Here is a 20,639-nt window from a genome sequence, read left to right as displayed (position 1 = left end):
AAAAATACAAAAACATTAGCTGGCTGTGGACGTGTGTGCCCATAGTCCCAGCTACTCAGGAGGCTGAGGTGGGAAGATGGTTTGTGCCCGGGAGGCAGATACTGCGGTCAGCCGAGATCATGCCATTGCACTCCAGCCTGGGCGATAGAGCAGGTCTAAAACAAACAAACAAACAAAAAATTCATCATCACTTTGGAACTCTTTTCAATGGCATTAAAACATGCACTATTCCTCAACGTCTTAATGATTTTAATGTTATTTATACAATTTACTCCAAGTTTTGAGGAAAAAAATAGAGCCTTACCCGGTGCCTAATGGCTACCTTGAATATAGCCTGCAGAATCTGTCTCATTTCTGGGACGGGTATTTTAATAATATTATAAGAAACTCACAGTAGTATTCTACTAAGAGCTCTTAAAAAAAAATGCACCGGCAGCTCCCTAAAGTCATTGGCATGCCTAAATCCCTCTATAAAAGAGCATCAGGTACTATACTACTGTACTTTTGAGAGGTGACAGTGTGCTGGTAGTCCTCACAGCCCTCGCTTACTCTTGGCACCTCCTCTGCCTGGGCTCCCACTTTGGTGGCACTTGAGGAGCCCTTCAGCCCACCGCTGCACTGTGGGAGCCCCTTTCTGGGCTGGCCAAGGCCAGAGCCGGCTCCCTCAGCTTGCAGGGAGGTGTGGAGGGACAGGCGCCAGCGGGAACTGGGGCTGCGCATGGGCTTGCAGGCCAGCTGGAGTTCCGGGTGGGCATGGGCTTGGTGGGCCCCGCACTCGGAGCAGCCCGCCGGCCCTGCCGGCCCCAGGCAATGAGGGGCTTAGCACCCAGGCCAGCAGCTGCAGAGGGTGCACTGGGTCCCCCAGCAGTGCCAGCCCACTGGCACTGCGCTCGATTTCTCATCGGGCCTTAGCTGTCTTCCTGCGGGGCAGGGCTCAGGACCTGCAGCCCGCCATGCCTGAGCCTCCCACCCCCTCCATGGGCTCCTGTGTGGCCCGAGCCTCCGCGACAAGTGCCACCCCATGCTCCACGGCGCCCAGTCCCATCGACCACCCAAGGGCTGAGGAGTGCGGGCACACAGCACCGGGACTGGCAGGCAGCTCCACCTGCAGCCCTGGTGCGGGATCCACTGCGTGAAGCCAGCTGGGCTCCTGAGTCTGGTGGGGACGTGGAGAACCTTTATGTCTAGCTCAGGGATTGTAAATACACCAATCGGCCCTCTGTATCTAGCTCAAGGTTTGTAAATACACCAATCATCACCCTGTGTCTAGCTCAGGGTTTGTGAATGCACCAATCGACACTCCGTATCTAGCTATTCTGGTGGGGCCCTGGAGAACCTTTGTGTCGACACTCTGTATCTAGCTAATCTGGTGGGGATGTGGAGAACCTTTGTGTCTAGCTCAGGGATTGTAAATGCACCAATCACGCCCTGTCAAAACAGACCACTCAGCTCTACCAATTAGCAGGACGTGGGTGGGGCCAGATAAGAGAATAAAAGCAGGCTGCCCGAGCCAGCAGTGGCAACCCGCTCAGGTCCCCTTCCACACTGTGGAAGCTTTGTTCTTTCACTCTTTGCAATAAATCTTGCTGCTGCTCACTCTTTGGGTCCACACTGCTTTTATGAGCTGTAACACTCACCGCGAAAGTCTGCAGCTTCACTCCTGAGCCAGTGAGACCATAAGCCCACCGGGAGGAATGAACAACTCCAGATGCGCCGCCTTAAGAGCTGTAACACTCACCGCGAAGGTCTGCAGCTTCACTCCTGAGCCAGTGAGACCACGAACCCACCAGAAGGAACAAACTCCGAACACATCCGAACATCAGAAGGAACAAACTCCAGACGCGCCACCTTAAGAGCTGTAACACTCACCGTGAGGGTCCGCGGCTTCATTCTTGAAGTCAGCGAGACCAAGAACCCACCAATTCCAGAAACATCTTGGCAACCACAAAGGGACTTTTGCCTATCGCCGAGTGGTAAGACCATCGCTCATCACCGAGCGGTGAGACAATCGCCTATCGCCAAGCAGTGAGTACCATCAGACCCCTTTTGCTTGCTATTCTGTCCTATTTTTCCTTAGAATTCGGGGGCTAAATACCGGGCACCTGTCGGCCAGTTAAGAGAGACTAGTGTGGCTGCCGGACTAAAGACACGGGTGTCAGGCTGCCTGGGAAAGGGCTCTCTAACAACCCCTGACTCTTTGGAGTTGGGACCGTTGGTTTGCCTAGAACCAGCTTCCGCTTTTCCTGTACTTCTGGGCTGAGCTGAGGGTCGACAGAGAGGAAAGCCATGCAGCTCCAGGGTCCCGACAACATGTTGGCTGACCCTGCAGCCATGAGCAGAACTCTCAAAAGCATGTCGCCCAAGCAAGACTCACCCATCTATCCTATCTATCCTGACCCTTGCCGCCTGGGTCCTAATGCCTGCCAGACAAACTGCCTCTCGCCTGTCTTCTCTGAGGTTAGACCCACTTCTAAAAATTGCTACCTGTCCCTGGTGCTTTTCTAGTTTCTCCTATAAGAATGATTTCTAGTATAAACTCCAGGACTCTGTTACCCTCTTTAGGCACCCAGGCTCACCAATCAGAAAGACATGATTTTTGCCCAAAGCCCCGTCATAGTGGGGACTACCTGGAATTTTAGGATCCCTCCTGAGACTAACAGGCCTAACAAAAGCTATTCCTGAAGCTAGGATATGGGGAGCCTCAGAAATTGTACCCTTCCTATTCATATAAGTGAGGAAAAAGGTGTCACTCTTCCAACCCTGAAGATCCCTTCCCTCCCTCAGGGTATGGCCCTCCACTTCATTTTTGGGGCATAACATCTTTATAGGACAGGGGTAAAGTCCCAATACTAACAGGAGAATGCTTAGGACTCTAACAGGTTTTTGAGAATGCATCAGTAAGGGCCACTAAATCCGATTTTTCTTGGTCAGTCCTCCTTGTGGTCTAGGAAGACAGGCAAGGGTGCAGGTTTTCGAGAATGCATTGGTAAGGACCACTAAATCCGACCTTCCTCGGTCCTCTATGTGGTCTGGGAGGAAAACTAGTGTTTCCACTGCTGCGTCAGTGAGCACAACTATTCTGATCAGCAGGGTCCAGAGACTGTTGCGGGTTCTTGGGCAGGGGTTGTTTCTGCTGCTGCATCGGTGAGCGCAACTATTCCAATCAGCAGGGTCCAGGGACCGTTGTGGGTTCTTGGGCAGGGGGAGAAACAAAATAAACCAAAACCGCGGGTTGTTTTGTCTTTCAGATGGGAAACACTCATGCATCAACAGGCTCACCCTTGAAATGCATCGTAAGCCATTGGGACCAATTTGACCCACTAACCCTGAAAAAGAGGTGGCTCATTTTTTTCTACACTATGGCTTGGCCCCAATATTCTCTCTCTGATGGGGAAAAATGGCCACCTGAGGGAAGTACAAATTATAATACTATCCTGCAGCTTCATCTTTTCTGTAAAAGGGAAGGGAAATGGAGTGAAATGCCTTATGTCCAAGCTTTCTTTTCATTGAGGGAGAATACACAACTATGCAAAGCTTACAATTTACATCCTACAGGAGGACCTCTCAGCTTACCCCCATATCCTAGCCTCCCTATAGCTCCCCTTCCTATTAGTGATAATCCTCCTCTAATCTCCCCTGCCCAGAAGGAAATAAGCAAAGAAATCTCCAAACGACCATAAAAACCCCCGGGCTATCGGTTATGTCCCCTTCAAGCTGTAGGGGGAGGGGAATTTGGCCCAACCCAGGTACCTGTCCCCTTCTCCCTCTCTGATTTAAAACAGATCAAGGCAGACCTGGGGAAGTTTTCAGATGATCCTGATAGGTACACAGATGTACCTACACAGATGTCCTACAGGGTCTAGGGCAAACCTTTGACCTCGCTTGGAGAGATGTCATGCCACTGTTAGATCAAACCCTGGCCTTTAATGAAAAGAATGCAGCTTTAGCTGCAGCCCAAGAGTTTGGAGATACCTGGTATCTTAGTCAAGTAAATGATAGAATGACAGCTGAAGAAAGGGACAAATTCCCTACCAGTCAGCAAGCCATCCCCAGTATGGATCCCCACTGGGACCTTGACTCAGATCATGGGGACTGGAGTCATAAACATCTGTTGACCTGTGTTCTAGAAGGACTAAGGAGAATTAGAAAAAAGCCCACGAATTATTCAATGATATCCACCATAACTCAGGGAAAGGAAGAAAATCCTTCTGCCTTCCTCAAGTGGCTATGAGAGGCCTTAAGAAAATATACTCCCCTGTCACCTGAATCACTCGGGGGTCAATTGATTCTAAAAGATAAGTTTATTACCCAATCAGCCGCAGATATCAGGAGAAAGCTCCAAAAGCAAGCCCTGGGCCCTGAACAAAATCTAGAGGCATTATTAAACCTGGCAACCTCGGTGTCCTATAATAGGGACCAAGAGGAACAGGCCCAAAAGGAAAAGCAAGATCAGAGAAAGGCCACAGCCTTAGTCATGGCCCTCAGACAAACAAACCTTGGTGGTTCAGAGAGGACAGAAAATGGAGCAGGCCAATCACCTAGTAGGGCTTGTTATCAGTGTGGTTTACTAGGACACTTTAAAAAAGATTGTCCAATGAGAAACAAGCTGCCCCCTCGTCCATGTCCACTATGCTGAGGCAATCACTGGAAGGTGCACTGCCCCAGAGGATAAAGGTTCCCTGTGTCAGAAGCCCCCAACCAGATGATGCAACAACAGGACCGAGGGTGCCCAGGGCAAGTGCCAGCTCATGTCATCACCCTCACTGAGCCCCGGGTATGTTTAATTATTGAGGGCCAGGAAATTGCCTCCCTCCTGGACACTGGCACGGCCTTCTCAGGGTTAATCTCCTGTCCTGGATGACTGTCCTCAAGGTCCATTACCACCCGAGGAATCCTGGGACAGCCTGTAACCAGGTATTTCTCCCACATCCTCAGTTGTAATTGAGAGACTTTGCTCTTTTCACATGCCTTTTTTGTTATTCCTGAAAGTCCCACACCCTTATTAAGGAGGAATATATTAGCCAAGGCTGGAGCTATTATCTATGTGAATATGGGGAAAAAGTTACCCATTTGCTGTCCCCTACTTGAGGAGGGAATCAACCCTGAAGTCTGGGCATTGGAAGGACAATTTGGAAGGGCAAAAAATGCCTGCCCAGTCCAAATCAGGTTAAAAGATCCCGCCACTTTTCCATATCAAAGGCAATATCCCTTAAGGCCTGAAGCTCATAAAGGATTACAGAATATTGTTAAACATTTAAAAGCTCAAGGCTTAGTGAGGAAATGCAGCAGTCCCTGCAACACCCCAGTTCTAGGAGTACAAAAACCAAACAGTCAGTGGAGACTACTGCAAGATCTTAGACTCATTAATGAGGCAGTAATTCCTCTATATCCAGTTGTACCCAACCCCTATACCCTGCTCTCTCAAACACCAGGGGAAGCAGAATGGTTCATGGTTCTGGACCTCAAGGATGCCTTCTTCTTTATTCCCCTGCACTCTGACTCCCAGTTTCTCTTTGCTTTTGAGGATCCCACAGACCACACGTCCCAACTTACATGGATGGTCTTGCCCCAAGGGTTTAGGGATAGCCCTCATCTGTTTGGTCAGGCACTGGCCCAAGATCTAGGCCACTTCTCAAGTCCAGGCACTCTGGTCCTTCAATATGTGGATGATTTACTTTTGGCTACCAGTTTGGAAGCCTCGTGCCAGCAGGCTACTCTGGATCTCTTGAACTTTCTGGCTAATCAAGGGTACAAGGTGTCTAGGTCGAAGGCCCAGCTTTGCCTACAGCAGGTTAAATATCTAAGCCTAATCTTAGCCAAAGGGACCAGGGCCCTCAGCAAGGAATGAATACAGCCTATACTGGCTTATCCTCACCCTAAGACATTAAAACAGTTGCAGGGATTCCTTGGAATTACCGGCTTTTGCTGACTATGGATCTCCAGATACAGCGAGATAGCCAGGCCCCTCTATACTCTAATCAAGGAAACCCAGAGGGCAAATACTCATCTAGTCGAAAGGGAACCAGAGGCAGAAACAGCCTTCAAAACCTTAAAGCAGGCTCTAGTACAAGCTCCAGCTTTAAGCCTTCCCACAGGACAGAACTTCTCTTTATACATCACAGAGAGAGCCGAGATAGCTCTTGGAGTCCTTAGACTCGTGGGACAACCCCACAACCAGTGGCATACCTAAGTAAGGAAATTGATGTAATAGCAAAAGGCTGGCCTCACTGTTTAAGGGTAGTTGCAGCAGCGGCCATCTTAGCGTCAGAGGCTATCAAAATAATACAAGGAAAGGATCTCACTGTCTGGACTACTTATGATGTAAATGGCATACTAGGTGCCAAAGGAAGTTTATGGCTATCAGACAACCGCCTCTTAGATGCCAGGCACTACTCCTTGAGGGACTGGTGCTTAAAATATGCACGTGCGTGGCCCTCAACCCTGCCACTTTTCTCCTAGAGGATGGGGAACCAATTGAGCATGACTGCCAACAAATTATAGTCCAGACTTATGCCGCCCAAGATGATCTCTTAGAAGTCCCCTTAACTAATCCTGACCTTAACCTATATACCGATGGAAGTTCATTTGTGGAGAATGGGATACGAAGGGCAGGTTACGCCATAGTTAGTGATATAACCACACTTGAAAGCAAGCCTCTTCCCCCCGGGACCAGTGCCCAGTTAGCAGAACTAGTGGCACTTACCCGAGCCTTAGAACTGGGAAAGGGAAAAAGAATAAATGTATACAGATAGCAAGTATGCTTATCTAATCCTACATGCCCATGCTGCAATATGGAAAGAATGGGAGTTCCTAACCTCTGGGAACCCCCGCTGGATGCCACAGGGAAGTTATGGAGTTATTGCACATGGTGCAGGAACCCAAAGAGGTGGGAGTCTTACACTACCAAAGCCATCAAAATGGGAAGGAGAGGGGAGAACAGCAGCATAAGCGGCTGGCAGAGGTAGGGAAAGACCAGCAAGAAGGAAAGAGAGAAAGAGAAAGTCAGAGAAAGAGACAGAGAGAGGAAGAGACAGAGAGACAGAACGTTAAAGAGGGAGTCAGAAACAGAGACAAAGAAAAGGAGTCAGAAAGAGGGACAGACACAGAAAGTCAAAGAGAGAGTTAAAAAGAGAGGAAGAGACAAAGAAGTAGAAGAGAGAAAGAGAGAGATGGAAGTAGTAAAGAAAAAACAGTGTACCCTTTTCCTTTAAAAGCCAGGGTAAATTTCTGTCTTCCTAGCCAAGGCATATTCTACTTAGGTGGATCTTCAACCCACATCTGCCTCTCAGGCAGTTTGCAAGAAATAACGAAATCTATTCTTACTTTACAATCCCAAATAGACTCTTTGGCAGCAGTGACTCTCCAAAAACGCCAAGGCCTAGACGTCTTCACTGCTGAGAAAGGAGGACTCTGTACCTTCTTAGGGGAAGAATGTTGTTTTCACACTAACCAGTCGGGGATAGTATGAGATGCCGCCCGGCGTTTACAGGAAAAGGCTTCTGAAATCAGACAACGCCTTTCAAATTCTTATACCAATCTCTGGAGTTGGGCAACATGGCTTCTCCCCTTTCTAGGTCCCATGGCAGCCATCTTGCTGTTACTCGCTTTTGGGCACTGTATTTTTAACCTTCTTGTCAAATTTGTTTCCTCTAGAATCGAGGCCATCAAGCTACAGATGGTCTTACAAATGGAACCCCAAATGAGTTCAACTAACAACTTCTACCGAGGACCCCTGGACCGACCCGCTGGCACTTCCCCTGGCCTAGAGAGTTCCCCTCTGAAGGACACTACAACTGCAGGGCCCCTTCTTCACCCCTATCCAGCAGGAAGTAGCTAGAGTGGTCATCAGCCAAATTCCCAACAGCAGTTGGGGTGTCCTGTTTAGAGGGGGGATTGAGAGGTGACAGTGTGCTGGCAGTCCTCACAGCCCTCGCTTGCTCTCGGCACCTCCTCTGCCTGGGCTCCCACTTTGGCGGCACTTAAGGAGCCCTTCAGCCCACCGCTGCACTGTGGGAGCCCCTTTCTGGGCTGGCCAAGGCCGGAGCCGGCTCCCTCAGCTTGCAGGGAGGTGTGGAGGGACAGGCGCCAGCGGGAACCGGGGCTGCGCGTGGCGCCTGCGGGACAGCTGGAGTTATGGGTGGGCGTGGGCTTGGTGGGCCCCGCACTCGCAACACCCAGCCGGCCCTGCCGGCCCCGGGCAATGAGGGGCTTAGCACCCAGGCCAGCAGCTGCGGAGGGTGTACTGGGTCCCCCAGTGGGCTGGCACTGCACTCGATTTCTCATCGGGCCTTAGCTGCCTTCCTACAGGGCAGGGCTCGGGACCTGCAGCCCACCATGCCTGAGCCTCCCACCCCCTCCATGGGCTCCTGTGTGGCCCAAGCCTCCCTGACGAGTGCCACCCCCTGCTCCATGGTGCCCAGTCCCATCGACCACCCAAAGGCTGAGGAGTGCGGGCACATGGCACCGGGACTGGCAGGCAGCTCCACCTGCAGCCCTGGTGCGGGATCCACTGCGTGAAGCCAGCTGGGCTCCTGAGTCTGGTGGGGACGTGGAGAACCTTGATGTCTAGCTCAGGGATTGTAAATACACCAATCAGCCCTCTGTATCTAGCTCAAGGTTTGTAAATACACCAGTCAGCACCCTGTGTCTAGCTCAGGGTTTGTGAATGCACCAATCGACACTCCGTATCTAGCTATTCTGGTGGGGCCCTGGAGAACCTCTGTGTCGACACTCTGTATCTAGCTAATCTGGTGGGGATGTGGAGAACCTTTGTGTCTAGCTCAGGGATTGTAAATGCACCAATCACGCCCTGTCAAAACAGACCACGTGGCTCTACCAATCAGCAGGACGTGGGTGGGGCCAGATAAGAGAATAAAAGCAGGCTGCCCGAGCCAGCAGTGGCAACCCGCTCAGGTCCCCTTCCACACTATGGAAGCTTTGTTCTTTCACTCTTTGCAATAAATCTTGCTGCTGCTCACTCTTTGGGTCCACACTGCTTTTATGAGCTGTAACACTCACCGCGAAAGTCTGCAGCTTCACTCCTGAGCCAGCGAGACCACGAACCCACCAGAAGGAACAAACCCCGAACACATCCGAACATCAGAAGGAACAAACTCCAGACGCGCCACCTTAAGAGCTGTAACACTCACCGCGAGGGTCCGCGGCTTCATTCTTGAAGTCAGCAAGACCAAGAACCCACCAATTCCGGACACACTTTTAAGAGTTTAGGATTCTACATTAATCTGTTCAGTCTATCTATATTATTTCAGGTGTCTATTACATGCCTGGCAACCTCTTCCCTAGGAGTGAGTCATCTGCCTTCTAACACTCAAAACAGGATTCTTTTAAGTCATACTCATTTATAATAAATGGAAACATTAGTTTCCATTTCTAACCCACTTTTCACTAACTTAACTGAACAAAATATCCTTGATACTACCTTTTTTCTTTTGTCAGGCAATATATTATTCAGAGACCTGGTGAATGGTGAGTTGGAAATTATTTTTAAATAGCTTACATTAATCTCTTTTAACTTGGAAACATTTTAAAATTCTACATTAATTGGCTAACTTAGCAGCATTAATAAAATTTCAGATGAAGCACAGATTACAGATTTTTTAAGCTGAAAGGGTGATTACTTATGGAAACTAGATTCCATCATTTCCTGGGATGCTCCTATGTCTTTAAATTAAAAGCAAAACTTATTTAAGTGGGTGAACCTGGGAAAATAAAATAAAATAGTCCAATTCTGGAAATAATAAAAAAGGCCAACACTGCTAAGAACACAGAGAATGTATCTGATCTTTTTTGCATTTAATCAAAGAAAAAGAGCAATGAGATATAATGACCTAGAGAAAGAAGAAAACAACTAGGGAAATTTACAGGAGTTTGACAGTTATCTCTCTTCCTCTCCAACCTCAGCTTTAGTTTAAAATAAGTATGGAGTCAGTATATAATACATGCCAAATGAATAACTAGACCTTCACTGTCCAATATGGTAGCCACTAAACACATGTTATTATCAAGCATTTGAAATGTAGCTAGTTCAATTTGAAGACTTAGTAATAAAAGGTAAAATATTTCATTTAACATTTTTATATCCACATTGATTACACACTGAAATGATAATATATTTTCATGCTTAATTAAAGAAAATATATTTAAATTAATTTCATCTGTTTCTTTTTACTTTCTAAATGTGGCTATTGGAATATTTAAAATTATGTCCATGCCTTGCACTGTATTTCTACTGGATAAAGTTAGAAAAGACAGTAAGTTCTACAAAGTATAAAGGACAAGAAGATACCACGATATAATGAAAAAGGCTTCATGAAGACATCAAGACTTAAAGGAAGGAAAGGATTCAAAAGAGGAGAGGAAAGTGCATTTTCATGCTAGAAAAACCATATTATACAAATATAAAAAATAGGGATCTCTCAGGCTCACCAGATGAGGGGATGCTGTGAAAGAAGGTAATCTTCCTCATGTGATGTCAGAGAGTATAGAGCCAGAACAAGTCACAATCCTGAAGACACGTCTGACACCACACATCTACAAAGCCAGCAGAAATCAAGCGGACTAACTTCTACAATAAGGCAGAAAGTTTGAAATTTGGAACACATGGAAAGGACTTGGTGAGTTTTGTTCACTGTTCTATCTCTAATACCCAAAAGAGTGCCAGACATGTGACAGACATCTAAAATAAACATTTGCTGAATGAATGAGTAAATGAATAAATGAACTACTATAGAAAAGGGTAGTGCTTTCCAGGACACTCTAAGGCAGGAACACTGGGAGGAAGAGCAGTAAAGAGGGAGAGAGTGTTATAGAAGGAGAGAGCATCCATCTTAGCACATGCTAAAGCCTAATTAGGCTTATTTTGTGGTTCAAGGAGATGAAGTGAAAAGGTTACAGCACAAAACCAATCCCTCTCCTTACTCTGCATAATTTTGGATCTATCACCTGAAGAAGTGAAGAACTAAATAAATCTCCCTCAGTTTTCAAACTGTGATTTAGCTCTGAGGAAAAGCAGACAAAGATGTGTCTACATGGGGGAGGGATAGCCCCCTCCTCTAGGGTCATACACAAGCAGCAGCCTCCGTGAGGAAGATCATGCAGTAGTCTTCTTCACAGAGGGAAAGGAAGAATTTTTTTTTCTCCCTGTCTTCTCCTCTGTCTCCTTCTGAAGTATCTATATAGTCCCTGACACATGGGGGGGGGGGGGCGAGGGGGAGAACCTGATATAGTCTGATATAGAACTTGTTAGGCGAAATGTGTGTGTGTGTGTGTGTGTGTGTGTGTGTGTATCCAGTGTATGTGCGTATCCATCCAGAGGGAAGAAAACTAAAGCAGTGGTCATCTCTGGTGGTAAGGTTCTTCTTATTACACATTTTCTAATGTTTGGTTTTTTGTTTTTTTGAGACGGAGTCTCTCTGGGTCACCCAGGCTGGAGTGCAGTGACGCGATCTTGGCTCGCTGCAACTTCCGCCTCCTGGGTTCAAGCGATTCTCCTGCCTCAACCTCGCAAGTAGCTGGAATTACAGGCATGCGCCACCATACCCGGCTAATTTTTGTATTTTTAGTAGAGACAGAGTTTCACCATGTTGGCCAGGCTGGTCTCGAACTCCTGACCTCAAGTGATCCGCCTGCCTTGGTCTCCCAAACTGCTGGGATTACAGGCATGAGCCACCATGCCCAGCTCTAATGTTTTTTTAAAATATCAGATATTACCTTTGCAGTAAGGAAGAAAATAAAACAATAGAAAATAAAATACAGTAGTCCCCTTGTTATCCTTGGGGGATACATTCCAAGACTCCCAGCAGAGTACTGAAGGAGAAAATTGTGATCCACAGTTTTTCTACACAGCTAAGTAGTAATTCACACATGAAGGCAAAAGGAAGAGTTTAGTCTTGTTTTATGTAAATTTGAATTATGTCTATTTTCTATTTAAAATAGTATAATGTAAAAGTATGTTTAATAATATCAATTTCCAGGGTCTTTTTAAAAGAATTAAGAATCCCTATTTAAGAAATTGTCTTACACCAAAGCTATATGACAACACTTTAACTAGTAAGCAGAAATATTCACTATTGTTTGTCTATATTATTTGAACTATGCTATTGCATTCATGCACTTTCTGTAAGTGATTTTTATGATTAGTATGCTATTTTTATATTCATGGTTATTATAATTTAAAATATTTTTATATGCTATAACAATGTCAACTAATCTTTTATTAAGTGGTTTTGTTTGTGTTAATGCTGAAAAACAGCTGAAAACAAGCTAGATGTGGTATGCCAATTCAGGAAAGGACACTGATAATAATAATAGCAGTTAATACATTTTGAGTGCTACATATTTTTCTAAATGATTAATATGCATTACCTGTTTTAATACCTAGTTTATAACAGCCCTATGAAAAAGGGGTCTGAGACCAGCCTGGCCAACATGGTGAAACCCCATCTCTACTAAAAATACAAAAATTGGCTGGGCATGGTAACACATGCCTGTAATCCCAGCTACTTGGGAGGCTGAGGCAAGAAAATCGCTTGAACCCCGGAGGCGGAGGTTGCAGTAAGCCGAGATCATGCCACTGCACTCCAGCCTGGGTGACACAGAGAGACTCCATCTCAAAAAAAAAAAAAAGTACTATTATTATCCCCAGTCTATAGATGAGAATACAGCCTCAAAAAGTTGAGGTAACTTGTTCATAAATAACTGAATGTGGGCTGGGCACAGTGGCTCATGCCTGTAATCCCAGCACTTTGGGAGGCCAAGGCGGCAGGATCACCTGAGGTTAGGAGTTCAAGACCAGCTTGGCCAACATGGCTAAACACCATCTCTACTAAAACTATAAAAATTAGCCAGGCATGGAGGCGTGCACCTGTAATCCCAGCTACTTGGGAGGCTGAGGCAGGCGAATCGCTTGAATCCAGGAGGCAGAGGCTGTGGTGAGTCGAGATCACACCACTGCACTCCAGCCTGGGCTACAGAGCAAGAATCCATCTCAAAGATAAATAAATAAATAAATAATCAAGGGTGGATTTGAACACAGGCTGACTCTAGAGCCTTCCCTATCAACAACTATGCTCTACTGTGTTTCTAATGCTGAGAAAATGAAAAGCAACATTAAAAAATAATAACATAAGGATTTATGAGCTCCAAGAACACATTCCTTTTACTTTACCCATATTCCTGAGGGAAAATTAGTCTTTCTTTACATATGTTAAATGAATTAATGGAAAAGAAGGAAAGAATATTCCAGCTACTTGGAAATTAATTAAAATACAGTAGCCCCCTCACCTTATCCTTGGGGGATATGTTCCAAGACCCCCAATGAGTGCCTGAAACTGCAGATAGTACTGAGCCCTGTATATATTGTATTTTTTCCTGTACATATATACCTATAAAAAAGTTTGATTTATAAATTAGCCACAGTAAGAGCATCAACATTAATATATAGAACAATTACAACAATATTCTGTAATAAAAGTTAAGTGACTGTGTAGTCTCTCTCTCTTCAAATATCTTATTGTACTATACTCACTCTTCTAGTGATGCTGTGAAATGATAAAATGTCTATGTGATGGGATGAAATGATGGAGCAAGATGATGTGAGATTTCATCATGCTACTCAGAAAAGTGCACAATTTAAAACTTATGAATTATTTCTAGAATTTCTCATTTAATGGGGGACTACTGTAAAAACTTTCAAAGGTTTTAAAGACTAGTCATGGTTGTTAAAGAATTTAAATGCAGGATTATATCTAAATAAATATATAATTTCAGGATAAAATGCAAATGATAATTCTCAAAAAAAGAAGTTGAATAAGATAAAATAATAATCTAAAAGTGATAAACTGGCTATAAATTCCCCGATAATACCAACTTTTATTGGTAAAACTAGGAAATAGGAGAAAATTCTTGAAAGAAAGTTACAGTGATTTTCTAATGTTACAAAGACAGGAGCTAAAAAAATATTGACGGTTGATGTAAATAATTAGAAAAATTCAGGTAAAAATCTTTTTAAAGAATTTTAAGAATTAATATCAAAATGTAAAACAATGTATTCCTTTCAAATTACTTAAGGAAGGCCAAGCACCGTGGCTCATCCTAGTAATCCTAGCACTTTGGGAGACCAAGGCAGGAGGATTGCTTGAGGCCTGGAGTTCATAGCTGCAGTGAGCTATGATTGTGCCACTCGACTCCAGAATGGTGACAGAGTGAGACCCATCTCATTAAAAAAAACAAAAATGGCTTCAAAAAGTTAAATAAAATATATTTAAAGTTAGAAAGAAATCAAAGAAAACATAAAGAATCAGCAAGGAAGCATTTTAAAAATTACAGATTACCAGTTACACAGTAAATATATTTTATTAAGCTTACCCATTAGAAAGCTCCTTTGATATGATTTTCTTAAACATCTACAAGTGACACACTTAAAACAAAGATTTAGGAAGCTTAAGAGAAAAGATAAAGACAAAAAAATAGGAATTACATCAAAGTAGAATCTCAGAGGTAAAACTATCACATGAGGAAAGAGGATCACTTTTTTTTATGATCCCTAATACAACTCATACAACTTCATGTACTAAGTAACAGTGCTAAAATATATATAAAATAGCTTTCCACCATGGCCACCATTGGAGGGCAGCAGCCATGACACTGCTTTACCCTATAGCTGTGGGCCTCAACAAGGGCCACAAGGTGACCAAGAATGTGAGCAAGCCCAGGCACAGCCACTGCGGGCGCCTGACCAAACTCACTAAATTTGTGTGGGACATGATCCCAGAGGTGTGTGGCTTCACCCCTAACGAGTGGCGTGGCATGGAGTTACTGAAGGTCTCCAAGGTCAAACAGGCCCTCAAATTCATCAAGAAAAGGGTAGGGACAAACATCTGCGCCAAGAGAAGGCAGGAGGAGCTGAGCAACATCCTGGCTGCCATGAGGAAAGCAGCTGCCAAGAAGGACTGAGCCCCCTGCCATCTGCCTATAATGAAAGCTTTGCAGAATAAAATAAATATAAAATAAAGTAATAAAATTAAATTAAATTTAAAAATAAAATAAAGCAAAACAAAATAAATAAAATATATAAAGTAAAAATTGTTGAAAATGCAAAACAATATGGACATAAATACAGAAATACAGAGAAACTTCTTTAGGCACTCATTTACAGGTAAAAATATGAAATTGAATAAAGGTCATCTGGTGTCAAATAATATAGGCCTTATCTATTATAAGAGTTTGGACTGAAAAAAAAAGTGAGATAATAAAAAAAAGCTTTTCAGAATATTATTTTGTATAGATATGTGAAGGATGAAGGGTGGGTGAAAGGACCAAAAACAGAAACACAGTCTTCCCGAATGAATGACAATCAGAATTCCGCTGCCCAAAGTAGTCCAACAATTAAACGGATTTCTAGGAAAAGCTACCTTAAGAAGGCTGGTTACCATCTGGGTTTTCACAGTGCTTTCACATTCTTATCACTTTCAACACTACTGCAAATAGGAAGGGACAGTAACATTTAGAAGAGAACAAAACAGAAACTCTTGGAAGCAGGAAAGGTGCATGACTCAAAGAGGGAAATTCCTGTGCCATAAAAGGATTGCTGGTGTATAAAATGCTCTATATATGCCAATTATCAATTTCCTTTCATGTTCAGCATTTCTACTCCTTCCAAGAAGAGCAGCAAAGCTGAAGTAGCAGCAGCAGCAGCAGCAGCAACAGCAAAAAACAAACATGAGTGTGAAGGGCATGGCTATAGCCTTGGCTGTGATATTGTGTGCTACAGTTGTTCAAGGTATGCAGTACTTTTTATTTCTCAACCTATAAGTTCCTTTTCTAATGTTTCAAATGCCTTTTCTTCCACTTTTATCCTAAAAGACATGATAAAGTTTTATTTAATCTCACAGATTAGAAGTTACTACAGCTTTAGCACAGAAATGGTGGACATGTTTAAGATACTAGAGATGATTATTGAAACTAGAAGTTATGAACTTCATGGAATTTTTGATTTGGCTAGAATATCTGGCAGAAGCCTTTAGCAACAGTTTTAAATGTCTGTTAAGAAGATTTTATATAGCGATCATGTTAACAAGCTTCCTGGGAAAATATTTGAGGATAAAATCAAGGTGGCAAAACAAGCTTCACCTCCAATAAACTTCCTTCATGCTTCCCATTTGTTAGCGATTTGCTTACTAATTTAATGAGAAAATAATCAACATCTTACTTAACTTTTCCCAGTAACAGTTGTGTTAAGTGCTATTTGACAAATTACTATCTTTACCCTTAACGAAAATTCTGCTCACGTTCACCACCAGCTATGAACCACAGCCATCTGTTGCAATCAGATGCATTACTAACTAATGCTATGATCTATTCTAGGCTTCCCCATGTTCAAAAGAGGACGCTGTCTTTGCATAGGCCCTGGGGTAAAAGCAGTGAAAGTGGCAGATATTGAGAAAGCCTCCATAATGTACCCAAGTAACAACTGTGACAAAATAGAAGTGATGTAAGTAATGAACTTGCTGAAGATGACAATGGTGCAGGCTTTTTTGTTTATGTATTTGCATCTAAACTTTAAGACTCTTTTGTATGTTCTTTTAACAGTATTACCCTGAAAGAAAATAAAGGACAACGATGCCTAAATCCCAAATCGAAGCAAGCAAGGCTTATAATCAAAGTAAGTTACCAGATTACTCCCATGTTATAATCTGTTTTATCCAAGACAGATCTTTTGAAAAAGAAAATAATGTGGACAACTACAGAAAGATTCTGCTATGATCCTGTGTGAAATATTCTGTTAAGGGGTCCTTGGTTGTAACAGCTTCCTCTTCTTACTACGTGTTTTTAGATGTCCTGGGGGAAACAAGAACAGCCCAAGTAAATAAAACTCTTGTTTTCTTATTCCAGAAAGTTGAAAGAAAGAATTTTTAAAAATATTAAAACATATGAAGTCCTGGAAAAGAGCATTTGAAAAACCTAGAACAAGTTTAACTGTGACTACTGAAATGACAAGAATTCTACAGTAGGAAACTGAGACTTTTCTATGGTTTTGTGACTTTCAACTTTTGTACAGTTATGTGAAGGATGAAAGGTGGGTGAAAGGACCAAAAACAGAAACACAGTCTTCCTGAATGAATGACAATCAGAATTCCACTGCCCACAGGAGTCCAACAATTAAATGGATTTCTAGGAAAAGCTACCTTAAGAAAGGCTGGTTACCATCGGAGTTTACAAAGTGCTTTCACATTCTTACTTGTTGCATTATACATTCATGCATTTCTAGGCTAGAGAACCTTCTAGATTTGATGCTTACAACTATTCTGTTGTGACTATGAGAACATTTCTGTCTCTAGAAGTCATCTGTCTGTATTGATCTTTATGCTATATTACTATCTGTGGTTACAGTGGAGACATTGACATTATTACTGGAGTCAAGCCCTTGTAAGTCAAAAGCATCTATGTGTAGTAAAACATTCCTCAAACATTTTTTCATGCAAATACACACTTCTTTCCCCAAATATCATGTAGCACATCAATATGTAGGGAAACATTCTTATGCATCATTTGGTTTGTTTTATAACCAATTCATGAAATGTAATTCATAAAATGTACTATGAAAAAAATTATATGCTATGGGATACTGGCAAAAGTGCACATATTTCATAACCAAATTAGTAGCACCGGTCTTAATTTGATGTTTTTCAACTTTTATTCATTGAAATGTTTTGAAGCAATTAGGATATGTGTGTTTACTGTACTTTTTGTTTTTATCCGTTTGTATAAATGATAGCAATATCTTGGACACATTTGAAATACAAAATGTTTTTGTCTACCAAAGAAAAATGTTGAAAAATAAGCAAATGTATATCTAGCAATCACTTTTACTTTTTGTAATTCTGTCTCTTAGAAAAATACATAATCTAATCAATTTCTTTGTTCATGCCTATATACTATAAAATTTAGGTATACTCAAGACTAGTTTAAAGAATCAAAGTCATTTTTTTCTCTAATAAACTACCACAACCTTTCTTTTCTAAAAAAAGATCTATATACTTTCCAGGACATTTGAGATGCCTTTAACAATTTTGCCTTATATTTCAGAAACATACACCTATCCATCATCATGAAAAACTGTTTAGAAATATATTTTAATGGGTAGGTGGGAAAGACAGTTGTTTCTTTTGTCGGTGTTGGGGGGTCTTGATAGTCCAAACCCGCTTCTTACTTGGAGAAAATCCCTTATGTGAGTGTTGGTGGGAGGCCAAAAGAGAGAAGCCAAAGACAGGAGATCCTCTCCTGTAGCCACAACAAGGACTCAGCCATGCTGTTTCTACCCTAGACTTTGAACTCCAGCTGGCATCACAAAGATACTATTAGTAAGAAAATTATTTCAAGCCTGGCAGCAGCAGGAGAAACAATGAAAGTCTTACAGTAGTGTCTTCCCAATGTGTGTTCCTGTAGCATGACTCCGGCTAGTCCTTCCTATCACCTAGTTCCCTTAGGTCTTTGTCCATTTTCCAAGACTTATTCTCCATTGTCCTGTGGATTCTTCAACCTCCAACTAAATTCTTTTTCTCCTTAAGATAGCCAGAGTTGGTTTCTCTGCATGTAACCAAAAGCCTTGACTGATAGCAGTACTCTCTATATAGGCACCCATACATTTGAAAAATAAAAATATTTATTATAGTATTATAATCAGATATATCTATATTGCATTATTATATAGGTTATAGATACAATATAGATTTATAATAAATTGTTATATAAATCTATATAAATATCTATATAGAGATGGGACTTCCATATAAATTCCCTGGATAGTTTTAAGACCTGAATCTGGCTGGGTGCGATGGCTCACATCTGTAATCCCAGCACTTTGGGAGGCCGAAGTGGGCGGATCACCTGAGGTCAGGAGTTCAAGACCAGCATGGCTAACATGGTGAAACCCCATTTCTACTTAAAACGCAAAAAATTAGCCGAGTGTGCTGGCATGTGCCTGTAATCCCAGCTACTCAGGAAGCTGAGGCAGGAGAATCGCTTGAACCCGGGAGGCAGAGGTTGCAGTGAGCTGAGATCATGCCATTGCATTCCAGCTTGGGCAACAAGAGTGAAACTCCACCTCAAAAAAAAAAAAAAAAAAAAAAAAGACTTGAATCTAATCTTTGACTACTTACAGTGATTTTTTTTTTTAAGTCTCTTTAAAAATAAAAATTCACACAGTCAGCTGGGCATGGTGGCTCACACCTATAATCTGAGCACTTTGGGAGACCGACATAGGTGAATGGCTTAAGCCCAGGAGTTCAAGACCAGCTTGGGCAACATAGAGAAAATTCATCTCTATAAAAAATATGAAAATTAGCTGGGTATGGTGGCACATGCCTGTAACCTCAGCTACTTGGGAAGCTGAGGTGGACGGATCACTTGGGTCTGGGAGGTTGAGGCTGCAGTCAGCTGTGATCACACCACTGCACTCCAGCCTGGGCAAAAGCCTACCTCAAAAAAAAAAATTCACAGAGTTAAGGCTGCATGATAAATTGGTATTTGTAAGAAGTATATTAAATATTATAGGCCAGTACATTATTATTCAGAAGAAAACATATACCTAAAGTTCTTCATAGCAAAATAAATATATGAAATATTAATAATTAACATATTTGAGCCAAGATCCTCCCCACCTTGGTACCTTTGCACATACTATTCTCTCTGCCCATTTCTTCACTAAGCTAATGCCTACTAATTGCTTAGGTCTCAGCTTAAATGACTTTTTCTCCAAGAAGCCTTTGAAACCACCACTTCAGCTTCAACTAGATTAGGTGTCCTATTTATTTATTTCCATAACACTCTCTATTTTTCCATCATACTACTTACTGCAATTGTAATTAATGAATTATTCCTGTGCCTAATATCTGCTCTCTCATAAGTGTAAAAGAAAGCCACCGTAGCCCAGGCCAACAGTACAGTTTCTGGTGCATATCAGACCCTATTGAATGGCAATATAAACTAAGGGAAAGGAATTTACAGCAGAGGAATGACACAAGGGAATGTACAGTAGTAGGAAGTATAAAGTGATTTTTAGGAATCATAATTAGATTCGTTTGGTTGGAAGGATGAAGGACATGAAACTGTAAATAAACAACCTTGAATTTTACTCTGTACAAAATGGGGATTCAATAAATGTTTGTGAAGAAGAGAGTGACCCTATCAAAGTCATTGGAAAATATTCTGGGAATTGCATGAATGGTTGATTGAAAGTGGGAAAGAGTGGAGGAGGAAAATCAGTTGGGATTTGCTGCAATAGCTGCAATATCTCAGGTCTGTATTTCCAAAACTTCAAGGCATTCTCATATCATCTTTACAATTTTTTTTAACATTTCTCTGTTTGATCTTCATTATATTTTTAGAAACTCTGTATACCACTTTATTTTACGTACATTTACATGAAAAGTAAACTTTCACTACTGTACATGTAAAATCAGTAATACATGCCATGGAAATAAAATGTAATGATAAAACAAAATACAATGAAAAAATACTAATATTCCCCGATTTAATTAATCAGAGGGATTGACGTTAAGAAGAGAATAATTCACTGATACTAAATGTTATTATCAATGTACATGGTAGTGTCCCACACT

At 42.5% G+C, this 20,639-nt stretch overlaps 3 protein-coding genes across 12 annotated transcripts in view; 2 read left to right on the top strand and 1 right to left on the bottom strand.

Moving 5' to 3' along the window:
- The window catches only part of ART3 (ADP-ribosyltransferase 3 (inactive)), a 101,396-nt gene that overhangs the window by 60,917 nt on the left and 19,840 nt on the right, over nt 1-20,639 (bottom strand). The gene's annotated exons all lie outside the window — the stretch shown is intronic.
- LOC101147806 (large ribosomal subunit protein eL36-like) lies at nt 14,659-14,973 on the top strand. The gene has a single exon (XM_055384537.2). The coding sequence runs from the start codon at nt 14,659-14,661 to the stop codon at nt 14,971-14,973; it is 315 nt and encodes a 104-aa protein (XP_055240512.2).
- Nucleotides 15,641-17,932, top strand: CXCL11 (C-X-C motif chemokine ligand 11). 2 transcript variants are annotated; one of them, XM_019025932.4, is made up of 4 exons: nt 15,641-15,799; nt 16,384-16,510; nt 16,609-16,681; nt 16,916-17,932. In XM_019025932.4, the coding sequence occupies exons 1-4, from the start codon at nt 15,739-15,741 to the stop codon at nt 16,973-16,975; spliced, it is 321 nt and encodes a 106-aa protein (XP_018881477.1). In that variant the 5' UTR covers nt 15,641-15,738; the 3' UTR covers nt 16,976-17,932. The 2 variants fall into 2 exon arrangements, with proteins under 2 accessions (XP_018881477.1, XP_004038901.1); XM_004038853.4 differs by having other exon boundaries at nt 16,912-17,932.

Source organism: Gorilla gorilla, chromosome 3 (genome assembly GCF_029281585.2).
Source record: "Gorilla gorilla gorilla isolate KB3781 chromosome 3, NHGRI_mGorGor1-v2.1_pri, whole genome shotgun sequence".
In the NCBI taxonomy this organism is placed as follows: Eukaryota; Metazoa; Chordata; class Mammalia; order Primates; family Hominidae; genus Gorilla; species Gorilla gorilla.
Note: the sequence above shows the minus strand (reverse complement) of the source record. Positions and strands in the feature narration are given on the sequence as shown.

What these genes read in the sequence shown, in the direction of transcription:
- LOC101147806 (XM_055384537.2), top strand. Translation starts at nt 14,659, where the DNA reads ATGACACTGCTTTACCCTATAGCTGTGGGCCTCAACAAGGGCCACAAG.
- CXCL11 (XM_019025932.4), top strand. Translation starts at nt 15,739, where the DNA reads ATGAGTGTGAAGGGCATGGCTATAGCCTTGGCTGTGATATTGTGTGCT. An exon ending in TGTGACAAAATAGAAGTGAT is followed by an intron (nt 16,511 to 16,608) that starts GTAAGTAATGAA and finishes TTCTTTTAACAG; the next exon opens with TATTACCCTGAAAGAAAATA. An exon ending in AAGCAAGGCTTATAATCAAA is followed by an intron (nt 16,682 to 16,915) that starts GTAAGTTACCAG and finishes TATTCCAGAAAG; the next exon opens with TTGAAAGAAAGAATTTTTAA.